This window comes from Schistocerca gregaria, chromosome 6 (assembly GCF_023897955.1).
Source record: "Schistocerca gregaria isolate iqSchGreg1 chromosome 6, iqSchGreg1.2, whole genome shotgun sequence".
Classification (NCBI taxonomy): Eukaryota; Metazoa; Arthropoda; class Insecta; order Orthoptera; family Acrididae; genus Schistocerca; species Schistocerca gregaria.
Window position 1 is genome coordinate 330,439,292 of NC_064925.1, and position 20,959 is coordinate 330,460,250.

At 38.4% G+C, this 20,959-nt stretch overlaps 1 protein-coding gene across 1 annotated transcript in view; it reads right to left on the reverse strand.

The window, feature by feature from the left end:
• Positions 1-20,959, reverse strand: part of LOC126278297 (rab3 GTPase-activating protein non-catalytic subunit) — a 192,866-nt gene that overhangs the window by 10,191 nt on the left and 161,716 nt on the right. The window contains exons 22-24 of the mRNA XM_049978308.1: positions 10,478-10,645; positions 6,953-7,099; positions 3,189-3,341 (exon numbers count right to left, since the gene is read on the reverse strand). Of these exons, the coding sequence (XP_049834265.1) occupies positions 3,189-3,341; positions 6,953-7,099; positions 10,478-10,645 (468 nt within the window). The remainder of the gene's footprint in view (positions 1-3,188; positions 3,342-6,952; positions 7,100-10,477; positions 10,646-20,959) is intronic.

Here is a 20,959-nt window from a genome sequence, read left to right on the forward strand (position 1 = left end):
TTACCACTAACCCTTCCCCACTCTGTCTAACCTGACTGCACCTAGCAGCCCAATCCTCTCTCCACCTCACCCCTGTAAGCTCCCACAAGCAGCATTTTACCGCTCCCCTCCCTCCCTGCTGCAGCCCCCCCCCCCCCCCCAACCCAGTTGTGTCTCCCATCATGAGCTGCTGCTTGCAAAGTGGCCTCAGCAGCCAGAGACTGCAGTTGTGTGTGTGTGTGTGTGTGTGTGTGTGTGTGTGTGTGTGTGTGTGTGTGTGTGTGTGTTGTGTGTGTGTGAGAGAGAGAGAGAGAGAGAGAGAGAGAGAGAGAGAGAGAGAGAGTTGCAGTTGTGTGAGTTCTATCTCTGATGAAGGCCTTGTTGGCTGAAAGCTCATTTTCTGACAGACTTTTGTTTTACCTATATGCGACTCAGCATCTCCACTATTTGACGAGTAGCATTTGTCGTTTTCATAATATCATTACAGTCCATCCTGGATTTTCCATTGTTGAATTTGTCATTTTCTGTTATATGCACTGTAAAGTTATGTAGTTCATGCCAAAGTATAACAGACAGCATGTGGCACAGATGCACCAGCATTACACACAAAAGAATGCTTTGAGGTGCTCTGTGAAAACCCTTCCCCAAAATGCAAGAGATGGAGAAGGCACATGTCCTAAGACGAACACTGTTTCCCACTGGAGAGACCAAACTGTGAAAGGTGTACGAGTGATAGAGGGAACTTGTTGCCAGCCAGTTTTCTGCACTGCGAAAACAAATTATTTCAGTAAACCTATGTCTCTATGAAAAACATTAAAAAAAAAACTATCCTTTCTGCAGGTGTGTGTCTGCCCTGAAGCCATCCAGGAAGTCCTCGAGGGAGCAGGCTTGTTTGCAACATGCCAAAGCCGCCATCCTGAGGGACAAAACTGTGAGAATGCCTGCTGGATGCATGTTTGTGAAAGGCTGACTGTTTTTCAGCACAAAGTTGGCACCTTGGAACAAGGTATCAAAAGGAGGAGAACTGCCCTGAAGGGATGATCTATTGGCTGTCACTGATATATCAGCAGCCAATGATGAAATGTGATGACAAAATTTCAACAATCAAAAAGTGCAATAGGAGGGAGACTGGGATCAAAACCAGACAACCAGAGTGTGGAGAGACCCTTTCAGCAGAGTGAGATTCCATGATCAAATTCCATGGACTTTCAGGGTGGAGATACTCAGTGATGAGTGAGACTTCATTATGATTCTTTTAAGAATCCTCATATTATAGTTTCATCTCAAGGCCTGGTAGTCAGGACTTTGTCTGCACTTGCCATTGGTGCTGATCTGGTATTGTGACGACTCCAGTTTACTCCATGTTCTTCTGAACCCCTTTTCATTCTTTGTTGGATTTCATTCTAGTCTGCTGCTTATTCTTGAGAGCATCTGATTTTGCTTTCTTTTCTGAAGGGTGTGTTCCATCTCTCACCTGATGCTGCCATTGCAGTTTGATTTCAGTACTGATCTGAATTTAGACTCTGCTGCCGACAAGACATCCAACTCGAATCTGATTCCTTGTGTGCCACCTCCACAGTCCAGCCATAAGCATACCATCCCCCTTGTTGGTGTGCTGATCTCTTGTAACCCTATTACCTGAATGGTGGACATGCTGGCCAAAAAGCTCTCACCAATGTTCTGTGGAGCTCACCCTCTTGACTTGCATAATAAGAACAGGGCATGCAACTGTCAATAGCTGTCAATCATCTGTCTTGCACTGTCCGCACACAGCGATGAAAGACATCACAACAACCCAAGACACATGCCACTCAGATAGACGCCCGTCGACAGCCAACTATAGACCATGGGGGTGAAACTAATAGAGACTTCCAATAACACCCATAACATATGAATCAAAAATATTATCATTTAATGATAGGAAATATAGGCTACAATAAAGGCAATATTATTGAAAGGATACTCGCTATTCACCATACAGTGGACATGCAGAGTCGCAGATATACACAACAAAAAGACTGTCAAACAGGCCTTCATCAGAATTAAACAACATACATACACGAAAATGCAGCTCACACTCACATGGCCACAGTCTCTGGCCGCTGAGGCCAGATTGTGAGCAGTTGTGCATGCTGGGGGAAGCAAACTGGGTGGTGGGCGCGTAAAGAGGAGGTTGGGGCGGGAAATGGATGCAAACAAAAATATAATATAATAAAAGCAGTATACTTACAATGCATTTAAATTGAGCATGTCACGTACAGATTCGTAAGCAATAACAGTAGGGTAGGGCTGGGGGTGGGTAAAGTGCTGCTTGTGGGAGCATACAAGGACAAGTTGGGCAGAGGGTAGGGTAGCTAGATGCAGTCTGGAGGTTAGACGGAGGGCAAGAAGGGCAGGGCAGGTGAAAGGGGGGGGGGGGGGGGGGCAGGAAAGGAGAGAAGTAAAACGGTTATGGGTGCGTTTTTGGAACAGAGGGCTGTGTAGTGCTAGAATAGGAACAGGGAAGTGGACAGGTTGGTAAAGGACAATGACTAACAAAGGTTCAAGTCATGAAGGTTACAGGAATGTAGGATATATTGTAAGCTTTCTTTGACAGTCTTTCTGTTGTGACTATCTGCGACTCAGCATCTCCGCTATATGATGAGTGGCAACACTCCTTTTCAAATATTATCATCTAGTATTTGTATTTCACAAAGCAACAATACAGATTAGGGCGACATATTTTCCTGAATTCGAAGTTCACAGTCAGGCCACTCAGAGCACACCATCAAGTCCCTGTTTCCATATTGCAAGATGGGCCTCACACTTCTGGTATTTTGGTGTCTGTGCTCTGCAGTGCTGACAGCCGACTATGACATGTTATATGTAACTGAAAAGCCAGAGCCTCAGAACACGCTTCTGTGCCATGCCTGTCCAGTCTAAGCAACCTGAGACCCTATATTTAATAATGTTTCTCTTTGTTTTAATAAATTGTTTTGATTTTGCTACCTGTGTTCACCTGTAAGTCACTTCAATGCTTAGCACACATCCAGGGAAATGGTGACTTTTTGACTTTTGGTTTGTTTAATGTTTATCAGGACTGGAACACAGCAAACAAGAAACAGTTTTTTCCCACATATCACTGCTCAACATTTCTACTACCACATTTTAGCATTTTGCACCCAACATGGGGCTTGATATTACGTGAGTTACAGAAATAATATACTCACCAAACTGTCCAACCAAATAGATAATGAAGGGCTTATACGGGAAAGACGATCACAAAAGTTTTCTGATGATGTTAGAAGCTTCCTTAGTCGTTGTCCTACAATTAGCAGCAACTGCGATGCTAACTTTTCCACATCATTCACAGCAGGCAATATCTAAGAATGAAAAAAAAATTGCATTTAGTCTTATGCTGACGTTAATCTGTTTCCTTACACATTAAAAAGAACTTAATAATCTATTCATGAAATGACTGAATGACTATACCTTTCATAGCAAATTTATGGATTATGGATTATCATGAACACATGTCTTATATAATATAGTTGTGAGTAACTAAATCCACTTTCCCTTCTTCCCTTTCTTTCCCCTCTCTCCTCCCTGATGAAGGAACATTTATTCCGAAAGCTAGGAGCTTAAATTTTCGGTTGTTTTTTGTGTCTCTATCGGCTGTACTGAGCTGAGGTAAGTACTGGCCAGCCCCTCTATCTCTTTGTTAGTAATAATATAGGCCACGTGCATGATGGTAACAAAATCGTTGAAAGTATTTTTTGTCTGTAATACTTGTCATGACAGTAACCACATGTATATGCATAAAAATGTGAGCTCAAAATGTAAGTAGAAAGTAAAAAAATAGTGTAAGTCTCAATCATGTGATGGCCAACAGTAGAAATTGTGATGGCATCAACTGAAACATTCTGAAATTTTTAGTAGTATATTGTCCGAGTGTCATTCATATTCTCAGTTGCCTGTTCTTTTTCTTAACTCAGGCTTTTTACTAGAGTTTTTCCTCCATGTACTACCTAATTACCCATACAGAAGACTTTAAGCACAGAATCATAGTTTTCTTTAAATTGTCATCAGTCAAGTGGCTCAAATAAAAGTAACTGAAAAATCACAGCAACAGACAGTTCACTGTCACTGCAGTGCTACTAACAAGACATGAATTTAAATATGAGAAAAAATAATGTAAACACTAATGCAGTCTTTTAAAATATTATAGATATGTTTTGTCTCTTGTAATTCACTACCTTTCTGAAGCAATGAGCAGCAATGGGGCTATCTACTGTTACCTAAAAATAAGGCGCATTTCCCTCACAATTGAAAGCCTTTACAATTTTCTCTTTACTTTTATTTGAATGCTGCTGGGATTAAGGTTTGCCATTTGAGCCCATTCCAACTTCCAATTTCAGTCTACATTTTTTGTTTTGTTTTTAAGGTCTTTCCTTGTTTCAATGATGTAACGTATCTCTAATACCTCACTGGTTTATATTCGGAAGTACTGGAGATATCCAGCAACTAAGTGGGAGTGGCAATATAGAAAAACGAACTGACCACATTCCACTTCCTATCTGTTACAAAAATCTTCTGTGAAGACTGATGTGATCTTTGATTTCTTTTAGTTATGTATCAAGGTCTTGAACTTTGAATGCGAATTACTAATGCCACTGTTGAAGCTGCAATGGACATGTTTGTCACTGACACTTTAACTGCAGAAAAGAGGTGATTGAATCTGAAATCATCAGCTTTGAAGCTTGAACTTTACCATTAAGTCGTCTGAGGGAATAGAGGTACATACTCAAGGTATCATAGAAAGTTACCATGAAAAAAAAAATGAATCACTCTCCCACATTGCCTTTGCTTTTGTTGTGTCTGTCTTGACACTTGGCCTCTTCTTTTTGATTATTTTGAATTTTGAACAACTCTGTTAGCTAATCTTTGTTTCTGTTCTGTTTGACATAATAAAGAGTCCTTTGCTAAAATTACAACAGAAACTAAATTTATTTTTATATTTCTCATTTTTCAATTGTTTAGTTACATGTTATATGTTTTGTTCAGCTAAATTACAATGTAATTTGGATCTTTAATGTTCTTCAGACATAGTTATGCATTCTACAAAGTATTACACACAGTTCTAGCAATACGAACCATGACTAATGTCCAAAACCCCACAAGTGTGGTGTCATTGCCAATAAATATCCTTCAACTTAATATCACATCAGGCTATTCTGAGACTGTTTACTGGTTAGATACTGGTATATAACATTACAATCTGGAGAACTTCATTTATAATCATAACCAAAATGCATCACCACATAACAAGTGTTTTTCTGAGTTGGCTCCATCTGTATACCACAAAAACTGAGATAATTCCAGAAACAGCAGCAAAAAGTCAACCGTAAACTTTCATCAAAGATATCAAGTTTATAATCCTCAAACACAGTTGTAAGTCACCAAGGAATTGCAGACAACGGCTGTGAGCAGATGTTGATTTAAATCAATGGGAAAAGTTGATTCAAACCCAGGTCTCCTGCTTACTTGGCACATGCACTTTTCCTACTGATTTCAATACTGTACAACCTCACTTTTATGTTCCCAGAATTAATGTTTTCCCACTGTTTACAATATTTTTTAATTGCTCGCGTCAAATTTCTTATGGCTACAATGTTAATTCAGACTCAATTTTATGTTATTGTATTTATAATTTTCACAACATTTACGCTTATGAAAAAATGTTAATTCATTAACACCAGGGCACTCTATTCAGTGGACATGAACTGGTAAATGGGTAAAAGTTGGGACAATTCGTGCCTTATCTCCTGCCGCTGCCAAACTCTATTTGGCACGGTGGCTGATGGGAGTAACTAGGTTTGTTCGAATAAAGACATCATCGCCAATCACAACCATTTCCAAACTTTCTCTGTTTTGATTGAATAACTTTGTGATTGTTGTGACTGTCATGACACCTTTGTTGAACCATATTTAGTGTGTTTCGTTGTTTGGCCACATGTGGTGATAGTTGATACCTTCGCTGACTTTGTGTTACTCAAATGTTTTTGGTTTTAACACAGCACTAATTATATATTTTTTTCATGCTTAGCATGACATGTTTCGAGAATTTATTCTCACTGTCAAGTGCAATACTTACATATGTATTTTTTGCAATGTTTCACAAATAAACATTGTGAGTGATAGTTTGCATATGTCCGGTTTTCCACATAACTGAGGAAGCACAGCACCTGATAACCTTAAAAAGACAACTACAGTGCAAGAGATGCAGAACAACACTTATGCAAACACCACACAAAACACTTACATAAATATTTGCATTTGACAACTTTAAAAAATTCTTGAAATGCACCATGCGAAGCATGAAAAAATATGTAAGTGGTGCAGAGTTCCATTATTTAAATAATGGATGACAGCTGCAGGCTTCCCAAAAACACTGATTATGATGTATGAAATTAAGTAAAATGTTTCAACTTCCCAGACAGATACCAGTTCCAGTTACACCAGCAGTTTATATTTCACAATAAACCTTTATTAGGTAATAAACCTTTATTAGATAATAACCAAGTCCCTGACAAGTATTTTGATGGCTATTAAGTACATATATCATACATAAAGTGCAAAAATGCAACGGAGTGTTCTGTATGCAACTTTTCCCACATTATACACTATTTTTTAAAAGTCCCTTGAAAAAGTGTAACAGTGGAATTTCACTGTAGTAAGCAGGAGACCCAGCTTCAAATTCCAGTCCAGTACAAATTTTCAGCTTTCATCTTTATTTAAATCAATCTCCACTCGCAACCAAAGTAGTTCCCAGCTTCAGACATGTCCAAAAGAACAGACATCACATATAAATATATATAATTGTAGGCATTTAAAAATTCAATGCTGCTCAGTATTAGACTTTTTCATTACTGGAAGAAAATTCATCAATACTGTTCATCCTGGCTACAGTGCTACCTTGCCGAGTGGTACTTACTTCTTCTGCCAGTCTATCATAGCCACTGGCATAAAGTTCACATACTTGATGTCTCCTTAAGTCATCACTATATACACCCCAGACAGAAGCAAGATAATAGCATTTACTCATCCACTGTACAGCAACTGTGGTATCAAGCTGTACTCCCTGCAATTGATAACAATGAGTAATTACTAAGTTTCAGGACCTCATTCCATGCATTCATATGTAAATAAATATATTTATAAATTAATATCTCCTAAATCTTTGTGCATAAAAAGGCAAAAAAAAAATAGCACACAATGAATCATTACATTCTTATTTCTTGATTACACATGTTACCATGTATGCTAATTTCTCTAATGGTTATTAAAGAAACAAAATGTTAAGTACCTGAATTTTTGGGGGTGAAATTGAGATTGGAGTTATGGATACACAAAATGTTTTGTTTTAAGGTTTCATTTCAGTCATGTTGTATGATGCCCAGTGCAAATTTTATGATTACAACAGATTGTGCCCTGCATGGTTGGGATAAAATATCTGGGCAACTTACAGGAAAGAATATGATATGCTATGCTTCAACCAAGTTTCATTAAAGGGCACACATTAGAGGAAATTATGGAACATAGTGACAAATTTACTAAATGTACTTGATAATTACTTAACACTGATGTTTACTTACTACAATTAGTGAGTGGCTTCATGATATACTATTGCAGGATTAGTTATGAGCAATATGGAGGGTGGAGGTGGGGGGGAACGGACGACGACGACAGAAGTTTCCCATCCATCCTACTATAGCCCCCTATAGCTTTTCCTGTCTCTCCAGGGAAAAAAATGGGCAAGAACGGGCAATATTTTCAGGACTGCAAGAAGTTGAAACAAAAATCACTGGAAAAAACTTCTGCAAAACCTCACACTTTGACCTGACTGATGTTTCCACACAAAATAAGGTTAGGTAGAACATGACATCTACACACAGAAAAAAATTCTATTTATTTTTGGGTGCCTACTTGTATTCCTCAAGCTGACAAAAATGGCTCTGTGAAAACTTACGTGCCCCCAAAGTTTAGTTCAACTCTCAGCAGCTGATCTACAGTATTTACTCTTAAGCTTGATGATGCAAATAGGAATCACAGACTGGACTGATGACTTTCTAAGTAGTTAACACATAAGACCATACACGACTAATCCATATCTTTTGGAAAGAACCTAACTTGATACAGCATGACAGCATTCAGGGTTCTAGTGCACCAGTGGCTCTGACAAGCATACAGTTTTGAAGGAAATGTTTAAAATCTCTCGCCTTAAACCACTGTGGCCACAGTCATTGAAAGAAAGGTGAGAGACAAGACGTATTATAGTTAAACCAAAGTGTCTATGACATTCATAATAATAGGCAAACAGAAATATCTGCTTACCAAAAGGCAGCAGATGAAACATGTAGAAAGACTCAAAACTGCTACTTTTCAAAACTAAAGGCTCCTGTTACTGGAAACTTCACCCAGAACTGCTGGCAAAGCTCACTTACTGGGCAATATGATAAAGGAAAATGTATTGTTGGTAATGGATGAGATTTGAAAAGATGAAGCACTCAGTAAAAGAGGAGAGAAAATACACCATAAACAAGCCAAAAACGGAACAATCAAGTTCTTTAAAAATGGTTGAGGGAGGAAAAAATATAATAAAATGAAAGCCAAAGAAAAGAAACATCAGAAGAAAAGAGAGCAAGACTAGAAAAATTACCTGAATCTGAGACCCAGTTGGTGGAAAGTAGAAAGTGATTTTTGTAGAACAAATACCCACCTGAGAATAAGTGAGGAACAGATACTGGAAGGGAGAACAAATATCAAGGTCATAGATAGCCTTGCATAGTGTGCTCTGCAACAGGGCTCTGCCCTAGTACTCATCCAGACTGTCAGTGAGATTTTCCCCCATGCATTGCCATGGCACTGTTCTCCTCCTCCTTAACCTAAGCATTACTCTTAAAAAGCTCTCCACTTACAAAGTCTCTGACTAAACCAAATTAATGAGTGTATGAATGTACATATGTATGGACAACAACAGCCTGTGTGGCCCAAGTAGTAAACTAAACATTTTGCAGAACTGCAGTAAAACATTTTTTGATAGTTGCCATGCAAATATGGGTGTGGAGGGAATACGCCTTCTTTTTGCAAATTGCTGATATATCAAAGTAGTTGCTACACAGGGGGCTTTTCCTTTGATGGAATGGGCCTTGTGTGAATAGCAGTATTCTTAAAAGGAGAAGAACAATAAAGCAAGAAAATGTTTTCAGAAGGAGAGTGCAGTCAGGTCAGTACACAGTGGAGATTTAACACATTGTGTTGGATCATTAAGAGATGAGTGCTGCTGAGTAAATACTTTAGTTAAAGATAGTTTGAATAATGTATTACTTAAAAATCAGCAACATAAATACTGAGCAATCTTGAATGACATATCTATGAAGATTCATTGCAATAATGGAAACTGCTGAATGGAAAACTGTAAAATAAGGGAACTGCAACCACTCACCTACAGAAGACTGATATGTGAACACAGAAAACAGTGTTCACTAGCTTTTGAGCTCTGTCTCTTTTTCTGTTAGAAATTACACGCATTCACCCATCCCCCCCCCCCCCCCCCCCCTGAACTGAATAGTGGGTAGAGCGTGATACAGATGGGTAGCAGGAGGAGGGATTGGGGAGGGATGGTAAGTAGCTCAGGGAGAGGCACCTGATGTGCAGGATATGTACAAGGAATGGGGAAGGGGGGCACCAGCAGGTACAGGGGAAAAGAATGTGACATAAGGGCACTGGAACTGGTGAGTTCACGAAAAGCTCAATAATGATTATAAGAAGGTGTGAAATTGGAGGGGGTGATAGGACAAAGGAAGGAGACACTATTGGGTAGAGGGTGTGGGTCCGGTGGGTTTGCAGAGACTGAGGCTAGGAGGAACTCGGGACTGAAGGGTGTGTTGCATGAGTAACTCCCATCTGCGTAATCAAGAAAAGCTGATGCTGGGGAGAAGTATGCAGATGGCATGGGTTGTGAAGAGGCCACTGAACTCGAGCATCCTGTGCCCAGCTGTGAATTGTGACACTTGATGGCCAACACCATTTCAATTTGGACTGATAAAACACACTGGTGGACAGGGTATTGTAATCTACACTGTTATATTGCATGATTATTGAAGACAAATTGACTGGCAGGTGACTGATACCTTTAACTATTATGTCACTTTTGCTTGCTTCTTCCTCTCATCCAAATAAGTTAATTTTCTTTATTATCCCCTCTGTCTTTATTTCTGTCTATAGTCCGCTTTACCTCTTTTACATTGGTTCTTATTCTGCTCATTTCTTTTTTGATAAAGTACAGCTATTTTACAGGCAAAAAATTGAATGCAAAAACAGATTCATGCTACTGTCAAAAGGACTTCTGAAGGACCCAGAAGACAAAAATATTCTCTCTTGGATTCTTTGAATAAAGTGATATTGAGTAGACTGTCAAAAGTTTTATAAAATCTTTGGTTTCTAAAATTGAACTTGCCTTGGACGAAGTGGCATCTTCCAGTCCATCAACAGGCCGTATCATCTGCATAGCAGCTGAAATGACTCGCAGGAGGAACTGTGTACGGCTGTTCAGTAACTTTGGATTAGGTGAGTGCCCAGGTAGTTGGGGGTTTGAGCTCATATCTGTAAACATTGCTGCCTGGCTCTGCAAGATACAAAAAGTTAAAAAAAATTGGGCACATTTTAGATAATTATGTATGTATGCAGAAGTATTCTAAGTTCTGTTCAAGACAAATCTCAAAATAAAAATTAAATACAAGGCAAAATATAGAACTCATTCCTACATAACTCTACCCTTGGCTTGATTTCAGCAGTTCTCCATAGACCACACTACTCCCTGTAGTAATAGCTATACAGTAAAGCTTCATTTATATGTTTTTCACTTATACATTTTTTCTCTTATATTTTTTTTTTCAGTCCTGGAGAAATGCCCGCAATGTACGCAAGTTATGACATCCAGTTTGAGAACGGGGTTGTAGGGAGAGGATTGGTAAGCTCTGAAGCTCCGTGTACTAACATTGCACTGCAGACGGAGAGGTGTAGTCACAGTTGTCTGTGTTGCATTGTCAACTAGAAAATTACATTGTAGGGAGTGCTTGTAGCCATCTAAAGCTTAATTTTTAATGTGGCAAATTTGAGATTGTACTTTTGTTATATATCTCCCAGTCAGTAAAACAAAGTGCAACAACAGAGTCTCAAAAAACCAGTTGTTATGCATATACTTTTCAGTATAAAAAATCATAAAGTATGAAACTTACAGTTAAGTGGTGGCAATAGCCATACGAAAGGTTGATACTAGGTGTAGCAGTCATTTGTTACACAAACTCTGGTGAGTCAGCATTAGGGTGCAACTGAACAAGTATTGTTGCATGTCATTCATGAATCCCAAAGCACATCATTAGTTTATCTGTATTCAGTGAAGTAACACACACATTAAATGCGACTACTTCATGAAGTCTACTGTATAGGCTACTGTCCCATAATTACTGTATTTCTGATTATGGTTAGAAATGAATATTATAAGGGAAAGAAAGAAGAAAAGCATTGTGATCACTGAAAAACTATGACTTTTCAGTGCAGTGAAGTAGATGTCTGCAAATAGGGTGTTTTGCTCGCTTGTGCCCACCACACTCATTCACGGCTTGCCAGAGAACCAATGTTCGAAGTGGGCAGACTGCGGTTGAATGAAGCACTGTGGGGTGGGGAGGGCAGAGGCAGTTTGCTCTAGTGCTACAGTTGAAACTGTTATAGTGGCAGTTCTGCCTGTCTGTGGGCCAGTGTCATTTCTGACTTACTCCCTCCAGCTGATTGAACTACTCACATCACATTAGTTATGCTGCAGATGTATATTCCAAGGTAGTAATGTCTAATAGTGAATCTGTTATGATCCACCAGAGAAAACAGTGTGCTTTATGCAATATCAAATATTTGGAAACAATTTCAAGTTTCACAAGAAAACTATGTAACTACCAATTTTCGTTGGTCTCATAATGAAAATTTCAATTCCTGTTTTATGTAACACCTTCTGCTTTATTGATTCAAATGTATGTATGTGGACTTGATCGCCAAACAAATTAGGAATCTAGCAATAGGAAAATAGCCTCCAAATTATTCCCTGTTGATGAAATTACAATGAAACGACTCGTTTCAGGTAAGTTTGCTTCATCCGTCTGAGATAATTTTCCGAACTGCACTGAAATTTCTTTCACTATTTAAATTTGAGGCTGGAACACAAAACATTCTTCTTTCTGAATTTGAGAGGTATGGGAAAGACTACAGTTATGATTTCACCTTTCAAGATGATCTTCATCGCCACGACTACCCATTCAGGTTGCGTACAAGTCAACTTCGTCACGAGATTGAGTGTGACATGGACCACAATCTAGTCACTCTGAACACAGATACTTCATTTTCTCGGCTGCTGAGTGTAGCTGACAGTCTCTCAACAGTTATAAATAAATATCTACAGATACAAGAAAGCAGGGTAAGATGTTACATCCACATTATAATTTTATTCTAGTTTATCAGAAACAAATATTTCATCGCACATTTGACGCTCAGTAGTTAATGTCTCATCTCTATCAGATACAGACATCATTTTCTGTAATCGGAAGGACGACCACAGAATTGTTACTATCCTGTGCAGTGTAGGAATTTCCACCTTCTCATCTGTGAGACAAAGACAGCAATGTTTCAGCACTTGTAAAACCTACAGTTAATAGATGGTGATATGACAATTTTACTGTGCTGCCAAAATGCTCGTAACAAAAAAAAACCTGCATTTTGCAATTAAGTGCAGTTTTCATTTGCTAAACATGAGGTGTGTCTACAGTAATTTAAATGTATGTACCTATGTATCTTCAGGCTCTGTGTTACAAAGACTTTTCAGTTTGTGCATCCATAACAAAACAAACTGAATTGTTGGAAACTTGTCACCTTCCAGCATTCTCATCACATCTTTGAATGGCTCTACAAATGTCACGAGTTCTTTTGCAGTGTTCTTATTGTAACCAGTACGTTTTTCAGAGGTGCTTCTCTCTGGAAGCAGTTCCAGGATTTTGTTGTACTGCCTTACTACACACAGTAGCATTCTAAACAAGCTGTCCCACTTACACTCTGTAACTTGCTTCAAGTTTGTCTGCACTGAATTCACTTCACCAGTTTTCTCCACAAAAGGGACACTGTCTTTAGCAGAATAAGTTGTGAGATAAACCACTCCACACCCATTTATCAAATCCAACAAGTGTTTCAGGACTGTGTTCAAAATGTGTAATGCATGCATAGTGCTGAAAGGATTGCAGTGGGTTCCATATATTAGTGCCTCGGTCAGTGGCAAATGAAATTTTATTAAAATGCTGGGGATTTACTCCCAAAAATTTGAATAAAGTTTCTTCGAATGTAGTTCTTAATAAATTTGCCATTTTTTTTTCTTTTCAGAAATGTGAGTTGACACCAATACTATGTTTAGCAGTGCCTCATCTTGATAATCAAAGTGCACAGTACTAGATAGGTAACACATTTCCCCATATGTATTGGTCCATATTTCTGCTGTACATCCTCATGCATTCACACCTATTCCCTGAATAAAGCTGGGCATCATACTCACTCGAATTTCATCGGCTTGTCTTTCAGTGTTTCATACTACCATCATAAGATGAGGCAAAATGTTGGAAACACCTACATGTCCCAGTTCTGAAGTGGCACTTACAACCTCCTGATATAAAGCGAGAAATCCTACACCTAATGTTAATGCAAATGGATGAAGGTCTCAGGCATACATTTCTAGGCACCTTTTCAATTATTGAAGCTTTCACTGAAACTACTAATGCTTCAGAACATACACTTTGTCATGCTCTGTGGACATGTGCCTTCAGATGTGTAGTGGCAGATCTCTAACACAGGAGAACAGATCACTTGCTACAGCACATGTAGCTGACATCCTCATCAGTCACTAATGAAAATCTCTCCCAAACATTATTACATCCACTGTCTTTTGCACTCAGGAGATATTATTTCGAATCACGTTTCACTTTCGCACTCTCCTTCACCTCAGGTTCAAGCGTTGTGATCCTACAATGGGCAACTGAGCGGCACTCGGGTACCTACGGTAGACAGCCAGCAATTTGAGCATGCAATGCTCAAATGAGCGTGATTGAAGTTGAGTATGATTATCCCCTCAGTTCAAAGCAGCTGTATTGACATCCGATGGGCTTAGTGGAACTACATGCACCAAGCAATTCGAGTGAGCATAAACGTCAGATGCAGAACTGTACAGTGAGGGATGATACCAATTGAAAGTGAGTGGATATTGCCTAGGAATTAGGAATTACCTTAAATTCCATTGTACTTGAGGCAAAGGAAACTGAAGACAGGACAAGTGTATTTTCTAAAGTACCTAGTAGGAATAATGTTTTCTGTAATGTAACTTTTATCTACTGCATTTTTCATGTGTGGTTTTACCAGTTAATTTGCAAGTTTGGTGCTTCCTTTCATATATATGTGTTTCACACTTACTCTTCTGTTTTTTCTTTAGTCTTCTGAAAAACATACAAACAACAGAATTGTTACTATCCTGTGCAATGTTGGAATTTCCACCTTCCCATCTGAGAGACAAAGACAGCAATGTTTCAGCACTTGTAGAATTTACAGTTAATAGATGATAATACAACCATTTTACTGTGCTGTCAAAATGCTGGTGACCAAAAAACCGGCGTTCTGCAATTAAGCACAGTTTTCATTTGCTGAACGTGAGACGTGTCTACAGTAATTCAAATGTATGTACCTATGTACTGTCAGGCTCTGTGTTACAAAGACTTTCCAGTTTGTGCATCCATAACAAAATAAACTAAATTGTTGGAAACTTGTCACCTTCCATTATTTTCATTGTATGTATTATATTTATGAGATATAAATATATCTGTGAGATATAAAATAACCCATTTTCATTCAGTTCTATCATTCTATGGTCTAATTAGACAGGTATGAATGCGCAACTGTCATGGCATAAAACAGACATATTTTATTCAATATTCAACTACACGATCATTGATAAAAACTCATCTACAACATAACCTATCGCATGAGAATTTAATACTTTATACATTAAAAACTTCAGACACTCCTCCTCAACATAATTTCTTATTATTGTCACTTCATAAGCCACAGAACAAGGAAAAACAGAAATTTTCACTAAAAAAGAAATAAGATAATTTCTAATGTGGGTCTCACGGTTGTTTGTGTGTGTGTGTGGAAGGGGGAGGGTGGGGGGGGGGGGGGGGGGCAGGGTACCAAAAGTTCCTGGGCTAACACTTACATAGTATCTTATGGGTTTCTCACATTAGGAGTGTCACGCGAACGCCTGGGAGCTTCAGGGAGATTCAGTGCTACCCGTCGCCTTGCCCGAGAACATTTTGTCCGCCCATAGAGCTTTTTCTTTTTGCAGAAGCAGTTGTTCCATAGATCATTTTAATGATTTTTGTATCAAAATGATGAGGAATGAATTGGTTTACGGGATATGTACACGCAATCAGTTTTAACTTTGATGAACATATTCCTAGTGCAGCAAATAGCATTAAAATGAGCTTCCTTCTTTTAAATATAATTTTGGAGTATAGGTTACTTCTCCCTGAAAAGCAAAAACATTGTGTCATAGATATAAACACATGCACAAAAAGAAAGAAGTCCTGCCAGCTTTCATTGATATTTTTTGAGCTACAGTTAAAAAAAAAAAAAAAAAAAATGCCTGTGCCCATTCCCATGCCCCTACTTGGTGTCAGCTGGATAAACAGTGCCAGTGCTGCATTTCAGCAAGTTTTGTAGGTTGTGGTGAGGTTTGTGTTGGGTAGGATGGATAACTACGGAGATAGGAGTTATTCCTGCAACATACCCTTCACTCCTGTAATCATCCTGGCCTATCCTCTGTCAATCACCCCTTTCCAATTCGCACCCTCATGTCATCTTCAGGTTGAGAAACTCCCCACTGGCTTTGATATCACATACCCAGCCCATGTACCTACTACCCATCTCTCTCCACTCATATTCGGCATACTGACTTCCTCCCTCCGAGTGCTAGTCACCAACCCCCAATTTCTCTTTCTGCCTCCCACCTCTCTCTCTCTCTCTCTCTCTCTCTCTCTCTCTCTCTCTCTCTCTCTCTCTCTCTCTCCCCCCCCTCCCCTCTACATACCCCACTTGACACAGCCCCACCTGGCAAAATACAGCACTGGCACTGTTCATCCTGCCGAGACTCTGTAGGAGCACAGCCGTGTGTATGTGTAGGTGTATAATTTATTATAGCTCAAAAAAAGGATTATTCTGACAGCTAGCAAGCTTTCTTTCTGTTTGTATGTGCCTATCAATGAATCAGCAGGTCTGCTTTCCAGCGAGTGGTCTCCTGTAATCCAAAATTATTTACATTCTCCCAGAACTTTCCTACAACATTTATATTTCTGTTTGTCCTTTCTCTCTCTCTTTATCTTCTTCTTCTTTTTCTTTGCAGGCTACCAATTTTTCAAATTGCATGCAGAAACTGATAGATGAAATTTTTTGTAGACAGTGCTCAGACTGAAACAATTAATATGTACTGAAATTAATAGACTGTCTGATCATGATGCACAATTAATGGAAATAAACGACATGGAATGTTACAGTCCCAAGAAAGGTCCCCATAATGGCTTACTAATGGGAGCAGGACACAAGAGTTTTAAGAGTACATTAAAAGAGGTGGTCTCGGGTGAAAGAGGTGATAATGTCAAACTCAATTTATTCCTTAGAAAGTTTTTGTGTCAATATCTGAAAACTGCTTTCCTAAAAAAGTTATTCAGAAGACAGGGCATGGATGACATAGGGAATAACAATTCATGTAAAAGTAAGAGGGAAATTCATATCAAGATCAAAGTCAAGATCCAACATTACTTGAATACTACACGAAAAGAAAGAAAAAAAAAAATACTGTGGTATTTTAAGGAGAGTCATTAAGTTGTCCATAAGTATGAATATCCTGACAGAAATAAATAATGCAAACAATAAGGTTAAAACTATATGGGGCATTATCAAATGGGAGACAGGATATCCAGTCAGTGTACAAGAAATCATTACAATTAAACTAAATGACAATGGTGTGACTGGTAATTCACAAGTTGCAAGTAATTTTAACAATCAGTTTCTTAATGTAGCAGCAGAAACAGGATTACACAATTCAGCTGAAGAGGCAAGAGAATGTATTAAAATGTCTTTCCACACAACTTTAAGCAACTAGATGTAGCACCAACATCCTTAACTGAAATTAACAGAATTATAAAAAATTCTAAAAAACATAAGTTCATGTGGTGATGACAGAATTTAAAACAGAATTCTGAAAAGTTATTCCAAACTAATAAGTAATGTCCTTAGTGGGATATATGTAATGCATCCTGGCACAGGGAATTTTTCCAAATAGTTTAAAATATTAAATTATGTAATTGTCACCGTAAACCTCATCATAAGAAGGGTCACACGGCCTTTCCCTACTGACATTTTTTTCCAAAATACAGTATTTGAAAAGAGTAGTCTCACATGGAAGTAGAAACAGTTCGTAGTTTGGATTCTAGAAAGGTTATTCAACTGTGAATGCTATTTATCTTGATAAGATTTCAACAAAATTTTTCACTTTACAAAATGAAAAACTGTCAAATCTTGTGACTATAATATCAATGAGTATTGTCCAGCTCATACAAATATCTGGTGTAAAACTTGTACGGATAGGAAATGAAATGGTCACATAGGTCCAGTCGTGGGAAAAGTAAGTGGTAGACTTCAAATTATTGGGAGAATAGTGACAAAGTGGCATCATGAATCACTAATGCTACCCAATGTAGAATATTGCTCAAGTGTGTTGTGGTACCCTTTCAGATAGGACTAACAAGGAATACCGAACGTGTATAGAGAAGGGTGGCATTAATGATCACAGGTTTGCAGTGTCACAGAGATACTGAAGGAATTGAACTGGAGGACTCCTGAAGATAGACATAAACTATCCCGAGAAAGTCTATTAACAAAGTTTCAAGAACTGGATTTAAACGATGACTCTAGGAACATACTACAACCCCCTATGTATCGTGAGAATAAGATTAGAATAATTGCTGCACACATAGAGGCATCCAAATTATCATACTTCCTGTGCTCCATATGTGAATGGAACAGGAAGAAACCCTAACAACTGGTACCTTAATAACTGTACCCTCTACCATGCACCTCACTATGGTTTGCAAAGTATATATGTAGGTTTAGATGTAAATAAACATTTTTTCAACAATACTATAACGTTAAATAATAAATTATCACCAGTTGATATTTTTGTGATCTTTCTAAGGTATTTGATTGCGTAGATCATGTTACACTCTTAGAAAAATTCAGGTTTTATGGGACTGATAGTTTTACACACAGCGGGTTTAAATCATATGTAACGAACACAACGCAAAAAGTTGTTCCGAATAATTCAAACAATGTTGGAGGGGCAGAAAATTTTAGTGACTGGGGGAAAATCGTAACAGAAGGTCCTTGGACTCAATTTTGGATGAATAACCTTCCAGTTAACATCCAACAAACAGAATTGGTACTTTTTGCATATGACACTAGTGCTTTAGTAAATTACATTACAGTGAAAGCGACAGAAGACATGGTAAGGATATTTTCCAAAGACTTAAGTGGTTATTAGAAAATGGACTCTCCCTAAATTTTAAAAGAAAAAAGCACACTATAGTTAATTTTGTACAACAAATAAGAGTCATACCCAACAACAGATGTAGCACATGAAGAGCTCCAAATGTCTGGTTGAACATATTGATGAAAACTTGTGAACTGGAAGAAGCACATTACTGAGATTCTCAGACAATTACATTCAGCTACATTTGCTCTTAATATAATTGCTAACCTTGGAAACATGTGAATTAACACTGGCATACAGTAAACTCTCAACTGTCCATGATAATTGGGGACTTGAATACTGCGCATAATCAAATTCCATGGATAATCCACAATTAAAGTACATAGTCCTGCATTGAGGTTGTTCAAAAACAGAAATCCAGTTTCACCTTACATTACACTAGTTTGAAACAAAATAGTCTTGAACTGATTTCTGTCTCAGAGAGCTAACTTGTCTTTTACATATCACACTACGAGCTTTATGCATCACCAACTTGTCAGAATGGGCAACATCTTCTTAATGTACCAGGTAGGCCAATAACACTTCAGCCCACTTACATGCTGATGGTTACTGTTTCTGGAATTAGAGAAATGTTGTCATCTTTGTCACTGTCGTTCATCTCCTTAGGTATCCCTTGTATTTGCTGAACAATAGTACTATTACTCAACATCTCACGATCCAGTTCTGTACAGCTGATGTCAGACCATTCAGAAAATTTTTTATATCAACAGTTTCAGATCCTGTTGTACTTTTTGAAACAGCAGCTAACGGTGCTAATGAGCAGTCTTCTCCATCATCAGAATTACTGATTTCATCAATTTCTTAGGATTGACGTTTTTCCAAGACTTGGCTATATTTCAACACTTTATAAATTGCGTCTAGCACAATTAACTGTTTCTAAAACGTTTGACGATTTCTACCCTCACAATAAGTTTTTATAGCAGATTCCTCTACAAATTTTCTTTATGGCAACAATGACGCCCTGATTCATTGGCTGGATTAAGGCTATAACATTAGGAAGTGAATATTTTGCAATTATCATCCCATCATCAGTTAACAGAAAATTTTCATCCAGATGCGATGGTGCACTGTCCAGTAACAATACAGCTCTTCTAGATGGACTCTTGAACATTAAATGTTCTTGCACCTGTGGCACAAAGCAATTATGGAACCATGTTTGAAATATTGTGTGATCCATCTAGGCCCATTTCTGGTGAAAATAATGGGCGGGGAAATTATGCAATTCTTTTCCTTTGAAACAGCACTGATTTTAACTTTACCTATCACACCAAGCGTGACTTTAAGTGGTCCTGTACCATCAGCGAAACACAACACAGTTATTCTTTCCTTGTTTGATTTATAACCAGGTGCACTATGCTCTGTCTTTAAAGCTGAAGTCCTTGTTGGCAGACACTTCTGAAACAACCCAGTTTTGTCTGCACAGTTTACTTGCTTCAGCTCTAAATTTTCCCATGCAATAAATTCCTGGAAATCACTATAAAATTCAACCATATTATCCCTACTAACTTTCCTCCTTGGATAGCAATCTCCAGATACCATTATGCTGTTTTAACCTTGTTAACCAGCAAGACAATACATTAAAATCTCCTTAAAATCCCAAGGTTTTGAAGTAAAACTGGGCTCATCTGATACATACTGGGCCAGATACTTGTGTGCCCTCTACTCTTTTCTGCTGAAACCATTAGAACACAGCTTTATTCAGTTCTGCATAAGTTGACATTTTCACAGCCTTCCCTGTTAAACTGCTAGTGCACTGAATTATTTTGTCATTGGTTTTCCAAATATCATGGATCACAGTTTCACCCACATTCTCGTTGCAGTGGTAACACGATTCCTGTTAGATCACTGAAGTTAAACACTGTCGGGTTTGGTTAGCACTTGAACGGGTGACCGTCTGAGCTCGCCAAGTGCTGTTACCAAGCAGGGTGCTCTTGGTCCTTGTGAGGCCAATTGAGAAGCTACTTGACTGCGTAGCAGTGGTTCCAGTCATGAAAATGGATAATGGTCAAGAGAGGGTTGTGCTGACAACATGCCCCTCCATATACACATCCAGTTATGTTGCTGACTGAGGATGAGGTAGATTGGTAGTATTGGGCCTTCTGAGACCTGTCTGGATAGTCTTCTTTTAGTTTCACCCACACTGAACATCAATTCCGGAGTTTGTGTACCAATATTGGATTTATCAAACTTGTGTATTAGTTCCAGTTTCTCCTATTTCATTACCATAACATGCTTTCGCTTTTCAGATACTATTCG